Source organism: Anastrepha obliqua, chromosome 1 (assembly GCF_027943255.1).
Source record: "Anastrepha obliqua isolate idAnaObli1 chromosome 1, idAnaObli1_1.0, whole genome shotgun sequence".
In the NCBI taxonomy this organism is placed as follows: Eukaryota; Metazoa; Arthropoda; class Insecta; order Diptera; family Tephritidae; genus Anastrepha; species Anastrepha obliqua.
In genome coordinates, this window is record NC_072892.1 from 176405858 (window position 1) to 176419909 (window position 14052).

At 43.3% G+C, this 14052-nt stretch overlaps 1 protein-coding gene across 1 annotated transcript in view; it reads right to left on the reverse strand.

Annotated features, from left to right (window-relative positions):
- LOC129241666 (uncharacterized) overlaps positions 1–14052 on the reverse strand; it is a 296838-nt gene that overhangs the window by 179226 nt on the left and 103560 nt on the right. The window contains exons 12-13 of the mRNA XM_054878126.1: positions 11697–11971; positions 1449–2531 (exon numbers count right to left, since the gene is read on the reverse strand). Coding sequence (XP_054734101.1) covers positions 1449–2531; positions 11697–11971 — 1358 coding nt within the window. The remainder of the gene's footprint in view (positions 1–1448; positions 2532–11696; positions 11972–14052) is intronic.

Here is a 14052-nt window from a genome sequence, read left to right on the forward strand (position 1 = left end):
CTACTGCAGTGTCTTTTAGGCAATAATAAAAGGCGTGACAATGGTACAGTGCGGTGCGATACTTGAAGATGATATTTACTTTGCTCTGATAGCCAGACAGCAATAAAATCCCTCACAAAGCAGTCGACAACCTCTAAGGTAGCCATGAAATGTCTTTTAACGATATGGCTAAATGATTTCACCTAAAGGTAACATGGGTTCCTGGGCATTGCGATATCGGGAATAACTGCAGAACCGAGAGCTAGCGAGATCTCTAAGTTGACTGGTGAGTAACCAGACAATGCCATAGACATGCTTTTACAAAGATTACAAGCCTACTTATCTTTGAGAAAATTGTAAGAGCAGCGAATGAAAGATGGCCTGACAATCCCACCAGTAGAATCGCTCAACAGGTGACCGACTGTCATTGCTAAACGCACAGAATCTCTGATAAGTCAAAATAAGTATAAAAATGCAAGATACAATGGCCTGGAGTCAGTACTAACTACAACATTTTATATAAATTATAGAAACTTAAAAGCTTTCGGGTGATGGGTTTCAATGGTACTTCTAAATTTTCATTAAAAAAATCGCACAAATTGGGCCCGCCTTTGACATCTGACATCAGACTCGTAATCAAGGAACCCAAAGATATAAACACCGGAATATTTGATTCTCAATAGCCATTCTTGATACATTTACTAATTAGATCTCCTGGGAATCACTAAAGCTCGTTCCTTGATTCCTTATCCCTTATGCTTTAGATGGTTAACAACTATCATACTTTTTATGACTATTAATTACTCTTCATCATTTCCCTACTTAAAAATTAAGGCGTGGAGCATGGACGGACAAACCAAATGAAGTCAAGTGCTTCTCCATCTGATCTTTCCTACGCACGGAAGACCTTTCTATTCCGCTGCTATAACTGGGTAGCAGGTACCATATCGAATACTTCCAGAGCTGGAGCGTTGGCAACCATTCGGACGGCATGACCTCATCAGCGGAACCGCTGGGTTTTTTATTGATCTGACATATTTCCCGTACCTAACGCGCCCAAAAATCTTCCACAGAATCTTTCCCTCGAACAGTCGGTGTCTCGCCTCATCGGATATTATCATCGTACAAGTTTCCCCGTTATGCAATAGAAATTACTGAGATATAGTATTTCGCATTATTTAACATTTTGTATTATTTAATCTGGTCTAAAAACCAATTTCGGTAAGAAACTTTCAAAATCCCAATAAGTAATAACAGAGACACTACAAAAACGATTTCTTATTTTTTCTCTATATACTATATAGTATGGCGAGGACACTCACCCAAGTGATTCCTTCAAATTCTAATGTTTTCGTGGGGATATAAATATATCAAAGGCTACACCTTTTCGTGTGAAAGGCAGTGCATAGTATACATAAATGGCGTAAATAAATATTTATGTGTGCTTGCTTAGAGAATACTCTACTCACCATGAGGCAATAGATTACCAACGGCTCAAACAGTTTAATATGCCTGACAGACTCGCTGGCACGCTCCGACTTCCAGGCTTGCGAATTTAGGCCGCTCGAAAATAATTCGCCCATCAAACGATAATATTCCGCCACAGTCAAATGCGGTTGATTGTTGATGCCGCTACTTGCAGCAGCCATGACAGTGGCATGCACAAAGTCAGTGTGCGGCTGGCCATGTTTGGCATAAGTTGCTTGTGTACCAATTACATTTGGCTCATTATGTGTGACAGTTGACGAAGTCATTGTTGGGGTCGGCCAACCATCGCCTGCCACGCCCCTCAATGCGCTTGCTGGACCGCCAATTGTTGCTACTGATCTCACAACTCCCGTTGCAGTCGTAAAAGCTAAGGTTGCTGTTGTCGCTTTGGAATTTATGGCATGCAACATGGTCAATGCCTGACGGTGATCGTTGCTGCTGCTGCTGATGCTACCACCGCCTGGCGTGGCCTGCTGTGCAGCGGGATGCTGTTGTTTGTTATATGTTGTCCACTTTTGGTTTTGTTGCTGCTGTTGTTGTTGTTGTAGACTACGTTGCTGGTTTAGGTGTAGCTGCAGCTGTTGTGCTTTGCTGCGCACCACAAAATACGGTCTTATGAATGTGGCATAATAGTCTCGCTGTTGGTTGCCATAATTTTGGCCAAATAAATATTTCAACAGTTGCCGCAGACATGCGATGCACTCGTCGGGCGCATAATTTACGAGTTTGCTCAAATACTGGAGAATTTCTTCAATTAATTTTAGAATGGCGTTAGATGGGAAGACTGCAGGAGCGCCGCTAGTACTACCGCCAAAAGTATGTCCGGCGCTTGGCGAAGTATCTGAACGACTGCTGCCGCCAGCAGCAGCACCACCACCACCACCACCATCGCCGCCGGGGCTATTGCCGCGCTGTCTGCTATGGCTCGGTGTTTGGCCAGTAGGCGTGCCTGCCGTCGCCACTGGTGTGGCATGTGTGCGCAATTCAATGCACAAACTCAAAGTGTTGAGGCACGTCCGGAGTAGCGAAATTAATAACCTGCCGGATTCTTGATTTATCGTTATCTGGATAAGAGATGGGAGAGAAAAGAAAAACAGAAGATATATTTGTATGAGTGGCTGGAAAATATATGTGAGTATGTGTGCTTGGGAGATTGTGAGCTTAAGTAAAGACTCGAGGAAAGCACATAAAATCCATGCGTGAAATTAGTCGCAGCTAATTAAAGACAAGTTTTAAGCACACAAAGAGTCGAAAATATTGAGCTGGTGCACATTTTTAACTTTACGGCACAGAAAGCCTTTCAAGTTCGAGGCACTTTCTTAAATTCACATTAAAAATATATTCTGAATAGAAATTTGTTAACTGTATATTGCCATATGTAATAGAAGAACTCCAAATTTGATCGAAACAAAACATGCTGCCGAAAAATAAACACACACTTGAAGGACCCTACAATTTTAAGTAATACAGGGTTTGATTGAAAAGTAATGAGCCTTCCCGCGCCGAGCGTTTGCCAAGCGTACAACCGAATCGGCTGGTGGGGGAAAATGATCGTTGGACCTCACCTTTCCACTAGAAACCGGTCCCAGTTCGCTGGCAACAGCGGTGCAGTCAACATCGCTCCGCGCGTGAAAGCTGTTTTAAAAGTGTGTTAGGATTTTGCAGTGGCGAAAATGCAGCGAACGTTGGAGCAACGTTACTCGTTTCAATTTTGCATAAAGCTAAACAAAACGAGTACCGAAACCATTGGGCTTACGGGGACCAATCTATGTCCAGTGGCACAAGTCGTTCAAGGAAGGCCGGTAGGACGTCGAAGACGAACAGCGATCTGGAAGGTCTTCGACGACGCAAACAGACGAAAATGTGAACCGGGTTCGTGAATTTTTGAACATTGACCGTCGTGCTAGTCTACGTGAGATCCGACCTGTCCCCTCCGGACTTCTTCTTGTTCCCGCGCCTGAAAAGAAAGCTGAAGAGGAGGCGTTTTGAAAAAACTGTGACAGCCGATGTGAACGCGATTCCGGCGGATGAGTTTGAAAAATGTTTCCTGCAGTGGAAGGACCGCTACCAGCGGTGTATTGACGCTCAAGGGTCCTATTTTGAAGAATATTAGTTGTATAAGCCAAAAGGTTTAATAAAACTGCTAAAATAAAAAAAATTAGGCTGATTACTTCTCAATCAAACCCTGTACTTGTATATCTAGCGGATGCTCATAAATTAAATATAAAAGTCTAACTAGGATCGAGCGCTCCGCTGGACCTGTATAGAAGTGATGTCGCAAGTTAAAGAGAAAATTAGACGTGTTTTCCTTAAGATAAAGAGAGAGTCTTGAGAGACTCGGGCTACTGTTTTGACCCCAATTACAGACACTCAAGTATCCTTAGATCGTTTACCCATAGGGACTGATCAATGCGCGCCACTACTTAGTCTAAGTGGAAAATTCTCCACTCACATTCCTTCAAGGGAAGAGTGGATGGGGTGCAGTATTTGGAGACATAACCTGTTCACGAAAGGCTCGAAGTTGGATGGAAGGATTGACGGAGGAGTATTCTGCGAGGAGCTCCGCATCAGACTCAAGTTCAGATTACCGGACCACTGCGGTGTATTGCAAGCAGAGGTAGCCGCCATTAAAGAAGCAGCTGATTGGCTGCGCACTCGTGTAATAACTGCCACGGAGGTTAACATCTACTCCAACAGCTCAGCGGCAATTACGGCCCTGGGTTCGGTGATGATGCCCTCGAAACTGGACGGGGAATGCCTGACTTCACTTCCGAATTCTTCGATATAAGGCGCATCTGGGTACCTAGTGATAGCGACATTGCTGGAAACTGCGAGGCAGTTGAGCTGACCAGACAGGAAACCTTTAAGGTAGATCGGGATCCTCTTCACAACCTATGCTCTACTTCTGAAAGATGGGCTTCGTGTCAACTCAGCGAGCGCTGGGCAAGTAAACAAACTTGTAATGTCGCGAAATCGGAGTAGATTGGAGACGCTCAAGGGATCTCCTGTGGTTAAAAAAAAATCTCAGTTTTCAAATTTCGTAGATGCCCTTACAGGGCAATGCTCGCGAAGTGCACATGCTGTGAGACTCCCCGCATCTGAGGTTCAGAAAGAGTGACTATCTACCGTGAAGCTTCGTTAATCCACTATCGGAAAAAAATGTTCGACCTGAAGAACTAAATCGATGCGGCACTATTTTTCATTACGGAAGAAATGCTGGCGTGTGCAACAAGACTGACAGATACGAGTATCATCCGCTTTAGCAGCCGCGTCGTTACCTCTGTATCTTCTAAACTGGATAAAGAGGTGAGGCGAACTGAAGTCAGCACACTCGCGTCTCGCCATCCACGGAAATTTTGGCAGGTGTAATTTTGGACTAATAGCAAACTTCAATTGCCTGCAATCGAATGGAGCATCTGTCTGGCCGAAAAGTCCTACTTGGGATTAAGTACGCAATTCAGAAATAAAGCCCGATCATTATAAACAATATTCGCACATCCTAATTCCCTCATCATGTCCATCCTATTTCGCGGCGCAGAGGCGTGAACGAAAGCAACATTCGATAAGACGACTCTATAGTCTTCAAAATGTTTTTGAACTTTGGCGCATTGGCATATTGCCAACTTTTTAGTCAACTAAACCCTGAAAGCGCTTGATATTCGTTACAAAAAAGTCTACGAGTCGCAAGCGGATTGCCACAGTAATTTTTACGAGCTAACAGGCGTTATGCATCATCGGCGCTTTAAGGACTACCCCAGATATAGTGTTCGAGGATCTAGTTAGTTTGCCTATTCGGCGGTTCGAGAAATCTACTCTTTTCCTAAAACCACAGGCTCTTTAGAACTAACATCACATCAAGAAGAGAGTGGCCAACTCAAAGACCATGGAGAAGGGGGAAAATAAATGTTTACTCGGATGGATCCAAGCTAGAAAATAAAGTAGGCTATAGAGTTTTTGAAAAGAATTAGGATCAGAATTATCTGCCCGACTTGCAGACTACTGTAGCGTCTACCAGGCTGAAGTCTTAGCCATAAATGGGGTAACTGTGCACGGTAACACACACGACATAACAAAAACAACGATAAATACCTTCTCGGACAGCCAGGTGGCGATCAAATCAAGCATCAGGTAGTGACACTAAGATCAAAGGTTACTCAGGAATGCCTGGCAGCTCTAAATGATATTACCACCGCCTTCAAGGCCTGTCTTATATGGGTTCCGGAACATAGAGATATTGAAGGAAATTGCAAATCCGACAAGCTAGGAAGAAAGGGAACTAATCTTCGTCTGCGTGAAAACAGAGGCAATATTGGAATTCCTATGGCAACTGGCAAATTAAATATAAAAATATGTTTTTCAATTTTTCACATGAAGCAGTGGCTCTAACTTTTCGTCATGAAGCACCATCTCGAGACGCTACGTTTCGCTGGTTTTCCAAATTCAATTGGTAACGGAATTCGATAGAAGACGAATGTCGTGAAGGTTGTTTTAAATCGGCTGTTGTGTGAGACAAAATCAATTCGGCATGCGAAAGATTTGATCGTGTTGAACAACTACTCGGAAATGGATTGTGTCAATTGGACTTTTGAAAATTTAACTATTTTGAGATGACGAATGGGCTAGTGTGTGACCACCATACGGAAATGCGTAGGTTCGAGTCCCCGTGTAAGAAATCTCAAATGATAGAAAAAGTTTTTTCTAATAGCGGTCACCCCTTGGCAGCACACCTCCGAGTGTATTGTATGAAAAAGCTCCTCATACAAAACCTCGGTCAATGAATACTGCTCGCTGCGATTTTCCGACCGTCGTGCCCCTGTGATACTTCGAAGAGCGAAACTAGACATTTCAACAAGATTCTGGATTCCGATAATCCAGCACACAAAGCACAGATAATCAAAAATAGTCAGGAGCTAAAGTGCCCTAACATTGTTTCGATCGCAAAACTGCTGTATTTTCGTTATGAAGCATTTTTTTCCGATCAAGAGCAGAGGTCAAATACGGCAGAGTGTCGATATTTACAGGAAATCACTTTCTCGTGATTGATGGATCAATGATTGGAGCTTCAAGTAATCGTAGCGAAATGTTTAAAAGAATTCAAAAGTCCAACTCTTTCCACTTTGTTCAGTAAAATTTAACTTTAAAGGGGAAAATGCCGCATTTTGCCTGTTGCACATTCATCTTATTCTCCGCTTAATTCGTTGAAAATAAAGCCAGCGGAGATAATATTTAGACAAACACGTCCGAGCATAAACCAAAACTAAACCACCACAAATTACATTACAACGAAAGCTTAAATACCAAACTGTATAAATACTAGAAAAAAGAGTCAAGCAGTGCATTAGAATGCGGCGTGGAATTCAGGAAGTCACATCTGGCTATTTTGGCACTCGTCACACCCAATGCAACTTAAAATGCTGGGCAAATCACCACTTAGCAAAAACAAACATACTTAGGTGCACACACCTATACATACACTCTATTAGGTACTTACATACATATATGTATATAGAAAGATACGCACATAACTAGCCTGCAGTGCGAAGCAAAGCTGCTCTGCAAGCATTATAGTTCATGAACTGGTGTGCTATGGAGTAGTCCGCGAGTTACTATATTGGTACTAGTTGCATAAGGACTACAAAGAGCAAGTATTCTAGTTCATGAACTGGAGTTTTATGAACTAGTCTGCGAGTGGATATATTGGTACCAGTTACATAAGGACCAGAAAGAGGAGAAGAGAGGGGGATGCGAAACGAGTTGGAACCATATTCCTATTAATTTTGGGACCACCACTGTTGAGGCTGCAATTCTACACACGAAAATATTTCTCGTCCATTTTTTGAAAATCAATCGACTTGCTCGATTCAAAAAAATCACAAAAAACGGCCGATCTGGCTTAAAATTGGTGTGCGTTCTTCAAAGATACGCTATAAACTAAACGTAACCTCAATACGCAGCCGTAGTGCCGTCTATTTCCTAGTGAAATAATACTAATTAGAGACTTTATTACCACTGTTTGGTCTCGTATGGTGTTTTTTTTTTTAAGTCAGATCCATTTCGTAGATCCAGATATAAAAGCAATTTTTTTATCTCTATGTCTGAGATTTCATTAATTTGCTGTAGGAAAGATTTACCGAAAGAGGGAAGTCTTGCTCTCTCTAGACCAGGCTATTCGCATAAAAAATAGAAAATACTTTCTTTCACCCCCTCTAGCTGCATGATCCTTTATCTAACAAGTTAGTGGCTGTAGTGATAAGTGAGATGCTTGCGCGAGAGCAGCATCCTAACAGGTAATTCGTCCTATGGACATTGTACAACGGCCATGTTTGTAATTGCATCCACCTTCTTTCGACTAAAGCAGTATGAAGCAATGGATTTTCTATTATGTTGAGTGGGATAGGAATTGCCACTGCCTCTGTTATGTGTCGAACCTTTTCTTGCTAACTCATCTTCTATCAGAGTAATTGGCAGCCAATGACTAACAATTCTAGTTCCTCTCTTTCTTTTCTACACTGGATGAAATGGAATTGGAATCGAAGGCCTTGATAGCTGCTTGACTGTCTGAACAGATAAGGTTTGTGATTTCTATGATTGCTCCTGGCGCTGGCATAGTCAGGAAGTCGAATTGATTTGGATAAGTTGAGCGGTTCCGAATAGAATTCAGCTCTCACAACGCAGCTCAATCGATTCTTGGTGGAAAACGTACCGTAAAAGTTAAATTTGGGAATTGTGAAGTTTGATTTGTTTTTCAACAGTAGGCGTCGCTGTAGAAGCTTCCAGCTTCCTATGACTCTGAGTCTCAGAGCTGCATGTAGCGATTGTTTTATGTGTAAATCTAATGGTAACAGATGTGTTAGTACGTTAAGTGATTCAGTAGGACTTGTTAGGTTAAATGGCTGCCCTTACGAGGGGACACAAAATTTTAAATTTGTCCGTTGTGATAACATATAGGGGGAGAGGAGTGGGAAAAGGAGAAGGGAGGCCCGACGAGAGCAGGGCAGCTGATAAGAAGATGCTGAGATTATTCCAACTCATCCTCCAGACAGCTTCTGCAGAAAGGACTTGAAACAATGCCAAGCCTCGCCGCATGGACACCTAACGGACAATGGTCGTCAAGGATACCTACCAAATTCGAGAGCTGTGGCTTTGTTAGCCTTCGCAGTTTCCTCAAGCGCTCTCGATCTACCCATTGCCAGAAGGACCTCGCGACTTTGCACATTTGCGCACTAGTTTAGCGCTCACTGAGTTTACGCGAGGCCTATCTTTCCAGTAGCAGACCACGGGTTCTCAAGAGGAAGTAAGACTGGGGCTAAGCGCTCCTGTGGTTAGGGTACATGCAGATTGTATTTTTGTATCTTGTTTAGCTTGGTTTGGTTGTATTTCTTTTCTATTGCTGGCCACCAGACTAGTGTCGCATATATTAATATCGGTCTTTCAATGGCTGTGTAGAACCACTTAGACAGCTTTGGTTGAAGACCCCATTTTTCATTCAACACTTTCTTGCACGTGTAAAGTGCTATATTAGCTTTCTATGGAATTTGGGACCTCCAGCTGAGTTTGGGATGTCGGACAACACCTAAGTATTTTGCTTGTTGGGCTAGCGTAAGACTAATGCCGTTTAATTTTGGGAGATTACAGTTTGCTTGGTTTTGGTTTTCTTAGTTAATAGCATCAGTTTAGCTTTACTCGGTTTACACTTAAACTACAGTCTCTGGCCCAATTGCTGAGTAATCTCAGAGCTCCTTCCATGATCTCACTGATTGTTGCTGGAAACATTGCTGAAACTATTATCACTATGTCATCCGCATACGCCACTGCCTTAGCTCCCTTTCGGTCGAACTCGGAAACGATGGTGTTGGCAACTAATAACCACAGCAGAGAGGATGAAACCTCGCACTGTGGAGCTCTCCTGCTGTCGTACTGGCCACCTCGCCGATGATTATTGTAGTTTTATATTGTTTCATGTTGTTTATCTAGTCGTTGAGACCCACGTCCGAGCATATTAAGAGCCTCAGCTTTGCGGCAACGTTGTTAAAGCACCCTCTATGTCGAGAAAGGCGACAAGTGAGCATTCTTGTATTCTCTCAATCGGGCTTACAATCTCATCTGTGGATTTTCCTTTGAGATAGGTATGTTGGGATGTTGAAATCGTTGTGTTTGAAATCGTCTCTCTAAGATATGAATCCAGCAAACGTTCAAGAGTTTTAAGTATAAAAGAGGATAAACTGATGGGTCTGAAATCTTTCGCTCTATCATGCCTACTTCTACCAGCTTTGAGGATAAAAATCACCTTAGCCATACCCAGCTTTTTGGAACATTCTCTAGCATAAGACTTTTTTTGAAAAAAGTCTCTAGTCCAGTTCTCGACTATTACACAGCTTGGCAGGGAATATCCCATCTGGGTCGGCTGCTTTGTATGGCTACTTCTCTCTGACTTTGCACGAACTTTTCACACGACCTTTGTACTTCAGTTGCGTAACAAACTGTATGTAGCAAGTATAGCACACAACATTAAGACCATTGTACTGCACTCGGGTTCCCAACCTCCGTAGAAAAGTGAGTAGATCTTGTGGTGTCAAGGAGCCAAGATGGTTACTTCTTAACACTTCAGTGCCAAAGACTTCAAGTCTGATTCGAGCGAAGGACGGGTAGACGCACAGAAAGTGGTCCGCCGTCTGCTCCTCCTCTCCACATGATGGGCAGAGTACACTGTCTGAGATGCTTACCTCTTCCATGTGGTTTTTCCATAGAAAGTGGCGCGGTATCAGTCTAACCAGCTGCCAACAGTCTCTTCTGCTTAGTGAAAGGAGGATCTGCGGATGGACAGTCGGGCATGATATGTAACATCAATTTTGTCCTTGTCCAGCTTCACTCAGCTTTCCAAGCTCGCTTGTAGCCTGAAGTAACCCGTTTGCTAACCGTGGCTTTGATGGCTGCAGGAGGGAGTGGCAGAACGGGCACCGGGCCAAAAAAGTTGGCCTCAGAGCTCATCCTAGCTAGAGAATGAGAGATATCGTTACCCGCGATACCCACGTGTCCTGGAACCCATGTTAGCATCACTATATTATGTCTACCGACATAGTTCATCATGGATTTACAGGACTTAACCACCCTTAAAATGGTTGGAGGGATGTCTAAAGCCATGAGCGCAGCTTTTATGACGCTGCAGACACATACAGATGTGCCTCCCCACCTCTTTTTCACAACAAAGTTCAAACGGGTAATCAGGTAAGTAGTTCGAAACTACTACGTTTAACTGCTCGGTATTTGCATTTGTATAAACGAGTACATTTGTATGCAGGTATGTCGGTATGTATGTCGATGTTACCAAGAACGTACGCAATTGCCATTTACACGCGCTCGTTTACTGACTGACTGACTATGCATTCATCACTCTGCGCAACCCGACCAGCCATCCCTTCACTTTGTTGCACATCGTTGCTCGTCTTTATGATTTCTGCTGGTTTGCAACTTTTTAAACCACAAGTATCAGATACTAAAAATCCTCACTACCAACGCGCAAAGCCACAAAATCTCGCTAACATATTCGGCATTCGTGCGGTTGCACAGCTCAACAACAGATATGAGTATAGCAACAACATGGGCAGGCAGCTAGAGTGGCGAAAGCGATACCCCAAAAAGACCTAGAGGATAGAGTTTACACACACGCATGGAAATACTCTTGTAAATGCATGTACGTATGTATGATGTCTGTAACTGCAGATAAAGTCTCCTCCAGTCACAATCGAAATTTAAATCCGCGAAAGACAAAGCGAGTCTGGGGGCACACAAATGTAAGAAGCAAAGCAAACCGAGCAACCGGGGAAGCACCAGCAGAAGCCAGCAAAACTTTTACAATTTACGTAATGTTCCAGAGTAGAAGGCGCAGTCCGCCCAACTAGACGGCGGAATGTATGTGCGCACACATACCAATGCACAAATTAATATAGCGTCCGCTGCAATTGCACTCACTTGGACTGCGAACCCTCAGAACACTGCAGGGATTTAACTAAAGCTTTGGCGTTGCTTGCGCTCTGCGGAAATATTCGTATGTATGCGTACAGCCATAACTACACACATGCATTCATACATATATACATACGCAAAGCTTTCCAACTAAAGGATATTACATTTGTATGTGCAGATGTATGCTTTATGTTTGTGTGTGCGTGTGTGTGTGTGTGTGTTCGTAGTACGTGCGTCTGGAGTGGAAGTGGCAGAATTACGCTTACCTTGTAGCTGTCATTAGCACTTCTTAAAATGTTGTAAAGTTTTATATAAACGTAATCGCTTCCAAAATATCCAACGCTTTGCACCAGCGCCAATTCCTTCGCATTGGCGAACAAATCGCCCTTCTGCACTTTCACGAATAGTTGAGGCTTTTGTTGGGTAATGAGATGATAGTAGATATTGAGAATCTTCATGACGTGCACCAACAGTTGATCCAATTGTAGTTGCAGTGACCGCTCCGGTTGATCTGACGTCAGCGTGGAGGCGAGCATGTAGCCTGGAATTATAAATGAGAGAATGAATGTAGGTATATTTTTCTGTATAAAATAATTTACATGCTTATAAAATGTATGCATACACAAGCGTCGAGATCAAAAATAAGCGGCCGGGGTTGACTGCAGGTGGCATTGACGAGGGAAGGAGAGATTGGCGTCGGGTGCTATAGTAACATCTGTCAAACGACAATACGGGTGTAAAAAAATTCAGACTGATTCATGACTTAATTTTTATCTATACATACATACAGTGGCACACAGAAATATTTTGAGTAGTCCCTTGTTTGTACTGGCTGTCCTCAGCAGTGGTTAGGCCTATTCTCTACTATGGTATTGTAATATGGTGGAATGCCCTTGAGAAGTGTGTGAACATCAAAAAACTTACAAACTTGCAAACGTGCAAAGATTAACATCTAAGTAAGTGGTCAATTAGAGCTACGTTCACGGCAAAATCCTGGCTGGCACTTCGGAGCTGCCCGGATTGGTGGACTATGCACTCCCGCCTACACTTGCCATTACAACGTTCACGACTCCTACCCTCAAGAGAAGAGTGGGAAGGGACGATGTAAGACAGGGCGAGTCCATCCATGTATACGCAGATGGCTCCAAGCTCGAGGGCAAGGTGGCCGGAGGTGTACACTCCGAGCATTTGGCGATCTCTTTCAGTTTTTGGCTGCCCGACTTCTGTAGTGTCTTTCAGGCTGAACTGATGGCAATAATGAAAACCGCGACACTTGTACAGTGTGATGCGATATCTAGAAAAGACATCTAAATTTTCAGTGATCGCCAAGCGGCTATAAAATCCCTCACAAAACAGTCGACAACCTCCAAGGTAGGCATGAAATGCCGCACATCTCTTAACGAGATGGCTAAGTAATTTTGCTTAAGGATAATATGGGTTCCTGGCCATCGCGACATTGAGGGTAACTGCAGAGCCGATGAACTAGTGAGACCAAGTTGACCGATGAGTACACAGACAATGACATAGGCATACCCTTACAAACATGTAAGCTACTCAGGCTAGAAGACATCGTAAGGAAAGCAAACGAAATATGGCGTAATGAAGCCACCTGCGAAATCGCCCGTCAACTGTGGCCGACTCTAAATGCTAAACGCACAGAAGGGAAGGAAGATTTTGCACCTTCTATGCCATTGTCGTGCGCTATCTAGACGCAGATTTACTGCTCTAAGTAGACAATTTTTTAATGAATTGGAAGATCTCAGTTCTGCAGAATAGGGCATATTCCAAAATGTTTGAAAAGCACACACTGGAGAAATAGGGAAAGCTCCCTACGCGGCATCTCCTTCTTCTTTTTAATTGGCGCGATAACCGCTTACGCGATTTTGGCCGAGTTTAACAAAGCACGCCAGTCGTTTCTTTCTCGTGCTAACCGGCGCCAGTCGGACACACCAAGTGAAGCCAAGTCCTTCTCCACCTGATCTTTCCAACGCAGAGGAGGCCTTCCTCTTTCTCTGCTACCACCAGCTGGTACCGCATCGAATACTTTCAGAGCCGGAGCGTTTGTATCCATTCGGATGACATGACCCAACCAGCGTAGCCGCTGGATCTTTATTCGCTGCGCTATGTCTCCCTACGCGGCATCACAGTGGGATATAGGAGCCTGAGTGTGTGTCCCACAGGACAAACGCTTCAACCTAACCTTACCTAACCTAACCCTTGTTTGTATAAATTTCAAATTTCCTATCCATTAACTACACGAATACGGCTTTTTAAACGCGTATTCTGATTGTTACACATTTCGAGACGAGGCGTAAGTTTTTGAGTTCGACACGCACGACTAAAAAAATCACGTCATTTTCAATCGAAAAAGAAAGAAATGCTCAGGTTTTTTTTGCCACGAATTTTTTCCAGAAGGTAAAACAATTAATGACGACTATTATTTCGACATTATGAAAAGTTTACTTGAAGCAATTCGCTAAAAATGAGGATTTGTTGGAAAACAATTCATACATTCTGCACAGTGCCATCATTATCTGAATTTTTGACAAAGACCGAAACGAATACCATCCAACGGCCATCGAATTCCCTTATTAGGCTCCCTGCAATTTTTTTCTGTATGAG